At 39.7% G+C, this 15,000-nt stretch overlaps 1 protein-coding gene across 1 annotated transcript in view; it reads left to right on the top strand.

Moving 5' to 3' along the window:
• Positions 1-15,000, top strand: part of dapp1 (dual adaptor of phosphotyrosine and 3-phosphoinositides) — a gene marked incomplete at its 5' end in the record, with an annotated part of 36,864 nt that overhangs the window by 1,993 nt on the left and 19,871 nt on the right. Inside the window, 2 exons of the mRNA XM_079226762.1 lie at positions 8,226-8,348; positions 8,642-8,775. Coding sequence (XP_079082888.1) covers positions 8,226-8,348; positions 8,642-8,775 — 257 coding nt within the window. The remainder of the gene's footprint in view (positions 1-8,225; positions 8,349-8,641; positions 8,776-15,000) is intronic.

The following is a 15,000-nucleotide window of genomic DNA, read 5'->3' as shown; positions in this document are numbered from 1 at the left end:
TTTGTCATTTTAGACTTTATTACTGTGATGCTATTGGATATTGTTTGCAAAAAATATGAATAATAATTAATACAAATTCATAGAAATCATATTTCTTCAAAGTAACAACTGTAGTACAGCAAGGGGGAGCCCACTGATCTAGGACATGATGTTTGTCTTTTAAAACTTTATTAATGTAACCCTATTGAATATTTACTGCAATTAAATATTAATATAAATCATATTTCTTCAAAAGGACAACTGTAGTACAACAAGGGGGAGCCCATTGCTGTATGACATTTTGGCAATGCTACAATTCATAATAGTGAAGTCATTGAATATTTTTGTTGTATGTATTTTCTGCATTGCATTTTGCAGACGGTCCCTGCGCGCACTCATCTCACAGAACATAGAGACCAATGTTATCCATACAGCTCGGAGAACGACCCGTTTTTATAAAATGAAGGTTGTAGCTTGTTGTCTGCATCACTACGATTACAGAGATGTATCGTTTGTGTTTTAACACCGTTTAGTGAACGAGTTATTGATCCCGGAAGTCCGAATCTGTGAATCTCTTTCCAACTTTACCGGACTTCTTTAGTCAACAAAATGAATCATGACCAACATCGGGGACTGTGGTGGAACACAGACTCCACGCAAGCAGGTGGCGAGTTACAATAATATTATGCATTTTCCCTCTACCTCCTCTAGTCCAGCGGTCCCAAACCTTTATAACACCATGGACCAGTTACGTGTAAAACTATAGGCTCGTTCGTTAAAGCTGCGCCTCGCCTGGAGTCCAGAGAGAGCAGCGGCCGCAGCAGAAGGTGTTGACAATAAACTTCAAAGTATACACAGGAAGTCACAGAAAAAATGACTTCCTGTTAGTTCCGAACTTTTGTCTACTTGTAGTTTACAAATCACGTTTTGATTTATTCATATTTGTTTAATATATATATATATATATATATATATATATATATATATATATATATATATATATACACACATGTGTGTGTAGCTGCATCCTTTGTTCTTTTTATGTCTGCCTGTGAAATACATTACTAGTGGTTTGTTATATAAATACAATTTTGTATTAACAACCACACAAGATATGTTTTCAGATTAAACATGAGACTAATAGTAAACAATCCAGCGTTAAGTATTACAACTACACATAAAATAAGGATTTTCTCCAACACGTGGTGTTTGTTGTCAGATCTAAGAGCCAATCAGCTCTCTGATGTGGGACAGCAGGCGTTTCCCATCATGCACTGGGCCAGGCAGTCAGGAGAGAGCTACTGCGGCGCCTTGCTCTCAAATCGACGGCCGGCTTGCTCTCGTGAGATTATCGTTGACCACGTGTGCATGACGTCAGAGCAAGTCGGATACAAATCTAACCGGCATGCATTGCGCGCCGATCGATTCTGCGCAGAACTGGTTCATCTCCAACGAGCCTACTGATGAGCTAGTTAGATAGTTCGAGCACACTCTCCGGTCCCCCTTCTTGAAGATGGGAACCACCATCCCGGTCTGCCAGTCCATGGACACTGTTTCCGACAGCAGGAACTCACTCTGCTACATGGCCATTTTTTTTGCACTTTTACGGGCATGTCGGTCACATGGGCTGTGTGGACCGACCTGCAAAGCTATTTCAACCACTATGACAGAGAAAAAAGGTACTTTATTAACGGTTACTTAAAAAAAATTTAAACCATAGGTCTCTTCTCAAAAGGGTTACGGTATTGTAGTTAAACAACCATGTGGTTGCAGAGATAAATAAGGAGCTGTATTTTTGGAGGACTTGGGGCGCATAGGGTTAACAGTGGACACTCCGTGGAGCAATGTGCAATTACCGTTGGATGCCTCCAACCTCGCCGTTGCTGCGTCATTAACGGACAATGCATGTTGTGCAAATCAACAACTAGTCACATTTAGTTATGACAAAACAATCCAACAAAACCACGGCACTAAAACACTGCATACACAAAACATCTCCAGCAGCTGCTGGCACCTTGGCGAGGGGAGAGGCGGGACAAGCCCCAGTCCCGGCTCGACCAGCAGCAACAACAGCGCTGTGGCTTGTTTATGATTAAATAAGACTGCAGATGTAAAAACAGTGACACAACCAGCATTTCACTGACCAGATGCACAGAACCCCCCGTAACCCTCTGTGCGAAAGGTGTCATCAGTAAATCCACCAGCAAGTCCGTTTCTCAGGCTTCAGCCTAAGCTTCTAGATTCTTCTAGTAGGGCAGCATTAAATTGCTGTTCTTTGTCAGGGAAAATGCAAACCTGCTTCTAAATCATGATTTGAGTACAAAATGGAACAAAAGTTATAAACGCTGTGACATAACAGGTACAGCTGTGCAATCCAATGTAATATAATACAATACAATACAATAGCTCAGCAATGCATTATACTACTTTTATTAAACTTATGTGTGCCTAATATTCTGGCCCCTCATGCATGTTGCAGTCAGTACATGACGGATCATAATCCTCCATTCTATGTTTACACACTCCCATAGCTGGTTTTGTATACACTCTCAGAAACTCTTTATGCAAACAATGAACTTTCACATCCCTTTACTAGTTTTCTCTGCATCTGTCTTAGTTGGAGGTGGTATATCAACAAGAATCATCCCTATCCCTATGTACAGTTCAAACTGTTTATTTAAAAGGCACATTTGTTTCTTACATGTGACACATGTTCATCATGTGAACTACAGCTGGCTTCCTTTTATGGTGGAATCTCCGGCTGGGTTTTGTACTTGCACCTGGATCAGTTGTTCGGCGCACCAGCCCCCCGCCCCTAACAACGAGTGCTAGTTAGCGCTCGAGCTAACGGCGAGCTAGCGCAAACCTGCTTTCATCGCGCGTGGCCAAGCAGGGTGAGATGCGCTGGGAGGACAGCAGGTCCAAGTGTTATCCACAGGGAAAGTTTGCTTCTTCTTCTTCAGTTAAAATAGCAGATTGCAACCAACTTGACTAGGTGCATACTGCCGCCTGCTGTACGGGAGTGGAGTGTGCAGTAGGTGGTATGCTGCTTCAGGGTGGGTGCTGTCTCTGTGAAGAATCACACCTACAGAACCCCCTTGCTGGCCCTCACCATGTGTTTAACCGACGGAGAGAGAGAAGAGAGAGAAACAGAGGTGCAATCTGATTGGATGATGAGCTCAGCGTCGGAAATACGAGGGCAAAACTGCCCCTAAGAAATATAAACCGCTGATAATTAAATGAAATTAGAAATGCGCCGTTTAAATCAACCGTCTGGACTTCCTGTCACTCGTAGCGCCGCTGCTCGCACAGCTGTTGCGCAACACACAGGACAACATGCGCGACACGCCGCTGCTCAAAGACGTAAAATAAAGCATCAAACTGGCTGCTGGTCCTCTACCAGCGCTGGAAGCGGCCGTCATTCAGACGCACTTCCCCGCGTGACATCCTGTGTGACAAGCAGCTGTGTGCGGCTACAGATAATATTATGAACAGTGTTGGGGTAGTTACTCAGAAAAAGTAACTAGTTACAAGTTACTTCTGAAAAAGCAACGTCACTACTATTCACTACTTCATTTTTTTAAGCAAATGTCCAAATTAACCGCATGGCCAAACATCATGGCCCTTTCATCACTTTATTTTCAATGTTCAATTAAGGGCATCTCTTAGCCTTTCCACATAGTGTATTGTAATTGTAAACATGTAAAACAAAATGGCATATAAAACTCAGCCACTAACTTGAACGAACATTAACCCTGTTCACACTGTCTGACCAAAGAAATATGCCTCACTTTAAAATCCACAAACAACAGGATACAAGAGGCTGTGTGTGGTGGGGACATACAGGTCGGTCAAACAGAAGTAATACATTAAAACAGGCCAAAAACAGGCTTTTGTAAACATGAGACCCCACTAAACCAAATGGGGGCCGACTCCTCAGAACAAAACCAGCTTGTTATAGGAATCATTGTAGTGGTTTAAGAAAAATAAATGGCACTTTTTCCCATAAAATAAAAACAGAAATGCACTTTTTCCCATAAAATAGAAACAAAAATGCAATTAAATAAACAGAAAATCCACTTCATCATTGCCTAAATAAACAGAAAGTGCACTATATCCTATGAAGTTTATCATTTTTCTCTATTCCCTAACCCTTCAAAATAGCGATTGTATCGCATGAGTAAAAGCCTCTTTATCTTTTATCCGACAGCCTGTTCCTCCTTGGGGTCAGAACAATACTGCCCAGGCTGAAAGCCTTTCCACAGTGTTGTAACTTGTTTTATTACATGATTTACTCTTATTGTGAAGAGCATGTAAACAGGAAGTGCTTTTACTTTGAAGTTATAAAGTACAGTGATACGTGCTTGTTGACGCTAACTAATGTTGATGTTACGTGTGGAAAATATATACATGTCTGGTGCAAGAGCGCGTTCTCAATGCTTTAACAGCTGTAATACTGCAGTTCACCAGTAGAGGGAGTCCGTTCATACAGACGTGTCTTGTCCTCATTAGAAGCTCCACGTCATTACAGACAGGTGCACTTGATGGTATTGAGTGTTGTATTGCTTTGCAATATCCTTAATCCTAGGGAACCTGGAGAGAACCTCCCAGTTGGATCCGGGCTCTCCGTCTCCGTCTCCTCCATTCCCCGCTTCCCTCCCTCTACGCACCAGCAGCTACGTCACTCAGATCACTCAGATGGAGTTCTGTGATTGGCTGTTCATCAGGAAGTGTCGTGTGACTCGCGCGCCGCTAAAAGAGAACTTTTCGGACTGGTACAAATGTCTTGAGTAACGCAGGAACGTGCGTTACTGAGGTCTAGTAAAGTAGTGTAGTTACCAATATGTTGAGTGTAATGCGTTACTTTACTTCGTTACCTATAAAAGTAATTACGTTACTGTAATCCGTTACTTTGTAACTCGTTACCCCCAACACTGATTATGAACCCAGACACAAGGACGTTTTTTGGGGATTTCCACAACAAGTATGAAGCAGAGAGTGGTTATTTCCATGGTGAATGGCGGAAATGAAACCTGCACAGAGATAAGCCCCGCCCCCTCTTCGGCGCAACCAGCTGAAATGACAACATTTATGACAGTGTTGGTCAGTTTGTCTGCTTGACAATCACATTTTGCTGCAATAAAAAGTATTGAAGTGAAATGAGCAGACTGAAAACTTTATCTTCTTAGATACAATATGTTGACAAAGTTTTCCTTTGGGGACAATTTGCGGTGGAAAAAAAGGAATAAATCGCAATTCTCAATATATCATAGTATCATGATAGTAGAGAATCGTGGGACCTCTGGTGATTCCCACCCCTAGTAGGTACAACATGATTACGGTAATAATAAATCAATAAATATAATTTTGAATTATAAAAAAAGAAAGAAAAAAGTTATAATTGTTAATAGGTGTTTAAAAAAATTAATAACAATAAATTACCACAAAGAAATACAAATACAATTTAATATGATTGTCTGATTTATGTTTTCTGTTCAAAAAATCAAAGAAAACACTTTGAATCTGTAGACTACTGCCTAATAGTCTTATTATTGCCATTTGATGACAATTGCTCATATACGTCAAGCTTAAATAAGTATATTTATTATTTTGAACAAAGGTTAAATGTTATTTCACAAGTTTCAAAAAGTGCCCCCAATTTTTATTGAAATGCCCCTGTCGGTGGAGGCAAAAATTGCCTCCTAAAAAATATGTAAATTTCCTACCCTGGATGAGCTGTACTTAACCAGCTGTCAAGCAAGCAGTGCTGCTGGCCTGAGCTGAGGAACAAAACAAGACAGGCGCTTGTGCAATGAGAAAATAAGCTAATAGGGAAAAATAGTTATAATACATGTAGTGTATTTGTGAGAAAAAAAAAATATATAAAAAAAATATAACTTTTCATTACTTAAATTTTGTTTTAAATAAAAATGTAATTATAAAATAGCTATAACTTTGTGATTCTGTTTAGGCCAGCAGATAAGACTTAGCAGGCCCTGACAGCCCGCCACTGGTTCCCTCACACGTAAAACTGTGGGCTTGATCAACAGCATGAATGTCCCTGGTTGAACGGGCCTTAACTAGAGAATTGGGATAAGATCATAGTAATCAGATCTGTGCTCTATTCAGGATACAAATGCTCGGAGCACACCTTAATGCAGTGAATGTGGACATTGCGGTTTCTCATCTCAGTGTACTAGAGTGTTTGCTGTGGACCAATGTGTATTTCACACAGAGCAGAACAAGAGAGAAGGCCAAGAGCCACCACTCAACCCAGCCTTTTGAGACACACGCTGCTGTAGTGGCATCATGTTTTCCTTCAAGGTAGGATTGGTAACCTTGAGAAACTAGCAAGAATAAGATAGCTTTTAAAAAGTATCCAACCAAAAACCCCAGCCCAACTCTTTCCCAGTGAAAGTAGCTAGCAGTATTACTGTTTAGTATATCAGGCTGTTACTTTTAGAAAACAACTTTGTTAGACATTATGGACCTTACATTCCATGATTTAAAGGGAAAACTAACATTTTTCACTTACCAATATATATATATATATATATATATATATATATATATATATATATATATATATATATATATATATATATATATATATATATATATATATATATATATATGTACATGGTGACTAGAGCTGCAACAACGAATCGATAAAAATCGATTATCAAAAGTGTTGGCAACAAATTTAATTATCAATTCGTTGTGTCGCGCGATTATTACGCCAGTCACTGAGAAAAGTTTAGACGGTGATCTTCGCAAAAATAGAAGATCTTTGACGAGTCTTGGCCAATCAGAGTTAAGATTTCTCCAGCGTCTTCATTTCCCTCAAACTTGTTTTTAATGGAAGCTAGTCAGCTTGCTATCACGTTAGCTAATGTGTTTGGGTTGTGTATTGTCGTTAAAGTTCCGTTATGTTCCCTTACAGTTCAGTCTTGCTTGTAAAAAAATGTAACGTGATGAAACATGCCGTCACCCCCCGATCTGATTCAGTTCATGCTGTCACTCGTTAACGTTAAACCGGCACACCGGAGGATCTGGCTGCAGGTTTTTAATTTTTTTTACTCAAAGTAGAATAGCCAACAACGTGATGTCGTGGTCATAAGAGACCCAGATATTGATCAGATGATGTGAATGAAAGAGTTTAAGGCAGGTGGAGGTCCAAACAGACGTGAGAGGAGCAGTACAGCTTCCCACTGTCCCAGTATTTCATACATATTGATAAAGCAGGGCATGCTAAATGCAACCTCTGCTCCAAGGAGATCAACTACAGTAAAATGGGCTCACATTCGGCAGATATAAAGCATACATGGGTATGTTTTTAGTGTTATTACATTTTTATTTTATTTTCTTAATTAACAGGTCAGGGATGTTCAAGGAGCAACCTGTTTGTGCTTTCTGAAGATGTTTTGCACCGTCAGTTCTGTTTTTGAATAAAGGGTTGGAAACTAATGCTTTTTTTAGATTTTTTTTTTATCCGATTAATCGAAAAAATAATCAACCGATTAATCGATTGTTAAAATAATCGTTAGTTGCAGCCCTAATGGTGACTGTGGTGTGGCTCAGTCAGGGTCGTCCGTGGATCAGAGCTTCTGTGGTTCGACCCTCGGTGCCGCTAGTCCATATTGATGTGTTCTTGGGCAAGACATTAACCCCAAATTGCACCCCTAACTGTGCCTACGGTGTATAATTAGGTATTAATGATTAGTTACTCCTGATGGAGTACATCAGGAGTAACTAATCTGGTGGAGTAACTTGGCAGATGGCACCTTGCATGTTAGCTCCTCCCATCAGTGTATGAATGGGTGAATGATGATGACAAGTAGTGTTAGAGAGCTTTGAGTGGTCGGAAGACTAGAAAAGAGAAATACAAGGACAGTCCATTTACCATTAGCTCCTAAAGCTAGCAAGAAAGTAGCCGAGTCGGCAACACTGATAGCCCCTCCCTTCAGGCATCCCTCCAAAGCCACTCAATCAAGTCGAATGAAATGAGGCTTATTACAGTCCTGCAAAAGTCACAGATACCAGATTGAATTTATTTAAATCATTAATTTCTGTCAGGATGTAATGAAAATTTAAACCAAAATATCGAAAATGTTTTTAAATATGCCTTTAAAGATTGTTGTAATTTAGATAATATCTTTTTTCTACAGGAAATGGAATAGATCAATGTTACATCAACTACACTATCACAGTAGAGTTACAGGTTAATCTTGTTTATGTTGTTAAAGGTGGTACCACCATGACCTGACCCGTCATGCTGCAGAGGCCGTTCTCTTGTCCAATGGAAACGATGGAAGTTATCTCCTGAGAAACAGTAACGAGGGGCCAGGCTGCTTTGCCTTGTCTGTCAGGTCAGTCTGCCTAAAACTTTCATTCAAAATGAAACACAAGTATTAGCTGTCGTACCACCAGACGTATGTTTTGCTTGTACTTTTCTTATGTAGCAGAACAAGGCAACAAACAACATTTCCTTTGCAAAACCTGTTGTACAATGACAATAAATTCATCTTGTCACCTTGTCACCTGGTAACCTTGCAACGACTACCTGACTTGTCCTACATTCTATTTGTGTTTTCATTTTATTTGTGCACATTTATGATTTAACAGTGCATTGCTAAATGTTTGTCTGTCATTTGACACATAGGGCGAAGGATTCTGTGAAGCATTTTCATGTGACACGCAAAGACAACGGTTATGTGTTTGGGTTCAACGAGTTTGCAACCCTTCAAGACTTTGTCAACCACTTTGCTAACCAGCCTCTGCTGGGCAGTGACACAGGTATGCAGAACTTCAGCTCTCCTCATTAACAAGCTTCCTGCATATGACCAGCTCATATAGTGAAACACCACATTTGATCTATTGGCTATCTTTAGCTATGAAAGCATTTCAGTAGAAATTACTCATAGCAAAACTGAGATTATTTGAGCCTTTTTGAAGCTAGGAATCACTTGTTCCAACACAAGTTTGTGCACAAATGTGTAAAGCAGGGGTGTCCAAACGGTCAGATTTCATACGGCATGCAGCTTCGGTCTTATATTGTATTATTTATGGCCCGCGAGCACTGACTCTTCTAGTACGGATCCTGTCGCCGGTGACAGGAAGTAACATGCAGCATTGAAATAACCATAACTCTTCGAAAAAAAAAAAAAAAAAAGAAACAGTGGTGAGCTTGCCTGCGGGGGAGGGGCGGAAGTGAGCAGAGCAGGAGAGCAGAGGAGAACATTAGGTGAGAGTAGTTTGAGTGGCCTTTCAGTGGCGTTTTCTTTGTAAATAATATGTTGGTGTTGTAAATAATGGTATTAGTATACTTTCTGAGAGTTATGCCACTGACTGACCCACCTAAACCCCCCACTCAAAGCCACTTTCCTGTCCCCACAAACACAAAGAAGGACAGACAGAAGGCAGCCTGGGGAGGAAACAGTGAACTCTCTGCCATAAAAGCACTATTTTATTTTAAGTTGGGCTCTGTCTATGTAAAATAGGTTAAATTACATTTTTGTAATCTCAAAAGTTTTCTTCATGTTCATTTACAATTGTTTATGAAGAGAAACCTGATGAAAATTCAAAATACATTTCTTTACTTTTTTGTTTTTACACACTGTGTTAAGCCTTTATAACATAATAATGACAAATACTTGCCATATTTTGAAAGTTACCATTTATCCTAAAAAAAAAGGAGCAAAGTAATTTTGCCAAAAGACATTTTCTGACACATTTATTGATACAAAAGACAAAAAGAACTAGGCAGACTGTCATAATTACAGATGTAAAAGGGTTTAAAAATGATCATGAGGTAAAGATATTTATCAACTTCATGGAAGTTTAAGGTATTCCATATAGTTAGTTCAATGTTATCTGACTCCCCAGACATGAATGAAAGGCAGAATTGTGTTTTTAGAGTTGTTCACGCCTGCCCGAGTGGCTTAAATTTGGTTACATTAGCATTTGAAAAAAAAGAAGATAATTGTGACGTTGAAAATTGTGTATTATTTGCATGTTACTTTTATGCAGGGTTCTTACGGCCCTGGAAAAGTTTTGGAAAAGTCATGGAAATGTGTTATATTCATATGTTCATGATGTTAATTCATGCTGAGTTTGAAATAATTAATATGCTTTTAAAAGAAAGATGCTCAAATTATAAGCAGGCATCCATATAAATGTTTATTCTTTTAATCAAACTATGTGTGACATTTAAGGTATACTGTATGCTTTGGAATTCTCATTGTTAGTTTAAATACAACATTTTCTCACTTTTTCATGTTTACACCGAGATTTCACAAAGTGTTTGGTCATGGAAATTTGGTTTCAAGTCATAGAAAATCAAATTAATGGCTGCAGATGACTATAAATGGGACTCATCCCCCTAGAGTTGGGGGTCATTTTCTCGATTTTACATTATAAGTCGAACTGTTTTGGTGCTAGAAATTGTTTTACCAAAGGTCTTAGGTTCACAAAAGCAGTGAAATATATGAATACAATGGTAGACACATCTAAATAAATGTCTAAAACCAAATTTATTATTATATGGTGGGGCTGATGTGCTTTGGTCTGCGGTGGTGAGCTGTTGGCAGGCAGACGGACTGGAAGGCTGCTGCAGCGATGTTATGTTGTCCTGCGGACCCACGCAGCTGGAAATCCTCTGTAAAATAAATGACTACTAGTTAGAATGAGTTCACTGAAAGAAAGTAACGATTACACACCGACACCTAACAGAGATCCAACACTGACTATGCTCAAGACACCGCATGAGATACGTGATAACGTTGCTAAGCTAACGGAGATTCAGCTATGCTCATTGCATGAGCTAAAAATGCTATCGTAACGTAAACACTACTTTAGTAACGATTAACGGAGATCCAACACTACTAGTCGTACTAAGTTCACTGAAAGAAAGTGCAGAATTATCACGAGGATATGAATATTTACAAAACGTGAACATTGTATAACGCGGATCCCCGATCGCAGATTCCTAAGGGTTAAGAACTGAAAAACACAATGGGACCATAGCATGTAGGGGTGGGAATCACCAGAGGTCCCACGATTCGATTTTATCACAATACTTGGGTCCCGATTCGATACTATCACAATACTGCGATATATTGAGTATTGCGATTTATTCCCTTTTTTCCACCGCAAATTGTCCCCAAAGGAAAACGTTGTCAACATATTGTATCTAAGAAGATAACGTTTTCAGTCTGCTCATCTCACTTCAATACATTTTATTGCAGCAAAATGTGATTGTCAAGCAGACAAACTGACCAACACTGTCATAAATGTTGCACCTGACTAAAACGGAACTGTTTGTATTACAGTCTACATAGTCCCGTCATTCGAGCTAGACGTGCCGGAGAGGGGGCTGGGCTTATCTCCGTGCAAGCAGTTTTAATTTCTGCCATTCACCATGAAAATAATACCCACTCTTTCTGCTTCATACTTATTGTGGAAATCCCCAAAACGTCGGAACGTCAAATGCCCTCATGTCTGGGTTTATCATATTATCCGTAGCCGCACACAGCTCGGTGGATTTCACGCGAGGAAGTGCGTCTGAATGACAGCCGCTTCCAGCGCTGCTAGAGGACCCGTAGTCAGTTTGATGCTTTTTTAAATGTCTTTGACCAGCGCTGTGTCACCATGTTGTCCTGTGCTTCGTGTAACAGCTGTGTGAGCAGCGGCGCTACGAGTGACAGGAAGTCAAGACGTCTGATTTAAACACGGACGGCGCATTTCTAATTTCTTTCTCGGATGTCTCCATGTTTGTTTTTACCAACTTCCTACCGTCACGCTGATCTGGGACCTTTGCTGACCTCACCACAAAACAACACAGCACCATCTAGTGGGCTGAAAAAGCAATTGATTTTATTTTTCGAGGACCAAAAAGTTCATAATTGATTAAATAAAAGATCGGTACTTGGCATGCCGGTTAGATTTGTGTCCGACTCGGCCCCGACTCAGTCCCGACTTGCTCCGACGTCATGCACACGTGGTCTACAATACTCTCATGAAAACAAGGCGGCCGTCGATTTGAAAGCCAGGCGCCGCAGTAACTCTCCACCGATTAAGTTGCCCAGTGCATGATGGGAAACAGAGAGCTGATTGGCTCTTAGATCTGACAGCAAACACCACGTGTTGTTGAAAATTCTTATTTTGTGTGTAGTTGTAATACTTAACGCTGGATTATTGACTATTAGTCTCATGTTTAATCTAAAAATATATCTTGTGTGGTTGATTATAAAAGCTTATTTATACAACATATATCAAAACCATTGTCATTAAGGGCATCCAGGACAATGGTTCCACCAAGTTTCAAGCACTTTGGAACTTTTTCTAGTGGAGCTTTTGACCTTTGAATGTGTGAATTTGGGTGTTTTTTGGGTTTTTAAACCACTCCTACACAGCGATGCTAAGGGCTAGCGTGGTATGAATGAGATGGTTGGGCCCCATTCGGGAGTGGCTACAACGTGAAAAAGAACGCTAAGCTCTGACATGTTTAGAAAAAAATGACCTTCAAACTGAGCAATATCAACCCCACGACCTCATTGTAGGCCCCTTGCAGAGTGTCTGTGCAAAATCTGGAGTCTTTAGAACTAATCTGTGATGTATTATGACCATTCTTAAAATTGACTGCCGTATGGAACCATTTCTGATGATTGAGCTCATTTTGAGTAAGGAATCAAGAATCCTTGTAATTCAAAAATGACAATTCGACTACATTAACATGGGCAAAATAGTTAGTCTAATTGTCACATGCGCTAATGGTTTTAGCTAGCTAGCATGCTGCTACCGGAAGTTAGCTTTCTAGAGGGTCACAAAAATCACTTTTTTGCACAAAACTAGAGTATGGTGGACAACAGAGGACGCTCTACTAGGGCCAGTTGGTTTTAAGTAGCTAGCATGCTGCTACCGGAAGTTAGCTTTCTAGAGGGTCTAGAGACTTGTGCTTTTAGAATCCTATTCAGGGCTTCCAGGACAATGGACCCATCTAGTTTCAAGCACTTTCAATTTTTCTCTGAGGAGATATGAACCTTTGAAGGAGTGAAATTGGTGTTTTTCGGGGTTCTTTAAGCCACTCCCACGCAGCGTTGCTAAGGGTTACGGGGCCACATCTGGCATGGTTGGACTCCATTTGGGAGTGGCTACAACCTCAAAAAGAAAGCTAAGCTCTAGCACGTTCAGAACAAAAAAAGCCCCGATCGGCCCAGACTCTTCAGGTGGTCTCAGGTTCGCTAAGTCCAAGACCCTCTCCAAATCCTGAATTTTGTGCTGCCAATTAAGTCTTTTGCTTGTTTTTAAGGGGATTTCACCCCATGATCTCATTGTAGGCCCTGTCCTGAGTGTCTGTGAGAAAAATGGGAGCTTAGATATTAATATTTAGAGGATTATGGCCATTTTTGCACTTGTCAAAAAAGATCAAAGGGCAACGTCGTTAGGGTCGGGTTCGGGCCCTTAACTTGCAGCTTTTGGCCCCAGATTTGAGATTCTGTATGTTGAGAAGCCCCTCTTTGAATAGGAAAAGAATGCACATCTCTAAGTGGTTTTAAAGTAATTAATTTGAATTAAAAGACTTTTTCAAGATTTTGCCATTGACAATTGGCATAATTTTGGGAGTTTGGCACCCGGCCAATTCCTTATTGTGAATGTTTTAGAGGAGATTTCACCTCATGGCCTCATTGTAGGCACTGTCCTGAGTGTCTGTGAGAAAAATGGGAGTTTAAATACTAATATTTAGGGAATTATTGCAATTTTTACACTAACAAAATATAAGGGAATTGGGGTCAAATTTCACACTTTGGGCCTGTATTAGGGGGTCTTGCCTTGTAGCGTTTCGCCCCAAATTTCAGGGGATGCATGTTGAGAAGCCCCTCTTAATTTAGGAAAAGAATGCACATCTCTAAGTTCATGTAAAGTATTTTTTCTGAATTAAAAGACTGGTCTCAAGATTTCTCAACTGACAATTGGAATAAATTTGAGTAATGACTCAAGTATCCTTATAATTCAAAAATGACAATTCGACGACATTAACATGGGAAAAATAATTAGTCTAATTGTCACATGCTCTACTGGTTTTAGCTAGCTAGCATGCTGCTACCGGAAGTTAGCTTTCTAGAGGGTCTGCAGACTTGTGCTTTTAGTATGTCATTTAAGGCTTCCGGAGCAATGTTCCCACCAAGTTTCAAGCAGTTTGGACCTTTTTCTAAGGGAGTTTTTTTACCTTTGAAAGTGTGAATTTGGGTGTTTTGGGGTTTTTTAAACCACTCCCACGCAACGTGGCTAAGGGCTAGAGTGGTATAAAGTACATGGTTGGAACCCATTTGATAATGGCCACACCTTTAAAAAGAAAGCTAAGCTCTGACATGCTTAGAAAAAAATGACCTTCAATCTGAACAATATTAACCCAATGATCTCATTGTAGGCACTGTCCTGAGTGTCTGTGAGAAAAATGGGAGTTTAAAAATTAATATTTAGGAAATTATTGCAATTTTCACACTTGTCAAAAAAGAGAAGGAATTGGGGTCAAAGGTCACACGTTGTGACTGTTTTGGAGGCCTTAACTTGCAGCTTTTGGCCCCAAATTTGAGGGTATGTATGTTGAGAAGCCCCTCTTAATTTAGGAAAATAATCCACATCTCTAAGTGGTTTTAAAGTAATTAATTTGAATTAAAAGACTGTTGAATTGTCTTTTTTACGAATTATGAAGATTACTGATTCCTTACAAAATGACAATTCGACTACATTAACATGGGCCGAATACTTAGTCTAATTGTCACTGACTGACAATTAGACTAACTATTTTGCCCATTTTAATGTAGTCGAATTGTCATTTTTTGATTTATAAGGATCACTGACTGTGACAATTAGACTAACTATTTTGCCCATGTTAATGTAGTCGAATTGTCATTTTTTGATTTATAAGGATCATCGATTCCTTACAAAATGACAATTAGACAACATTAACATGGGCCGAATACTTAGTCTAATTGTCAATTGCCACTGACAATTAGACTA

This window comes from Taurulus bubalis (genome assembly GCF_910589615.1).
Source record: "Taurulus bubalis genome assembly, chromosome: 11".
NCBI classification, from domain to species: domain Eukaryota; kingdom Metazoa; phylum Chordata; class Actinopteri; order Perciformes; family Cottidae; genus Taurulus; species Taurulus bubalis.
The sequence above is the reverse complement of the archived record's forward strand: the minus strand, read 5'-3'. Positions and strand labels throughout refer to the sequence as shown.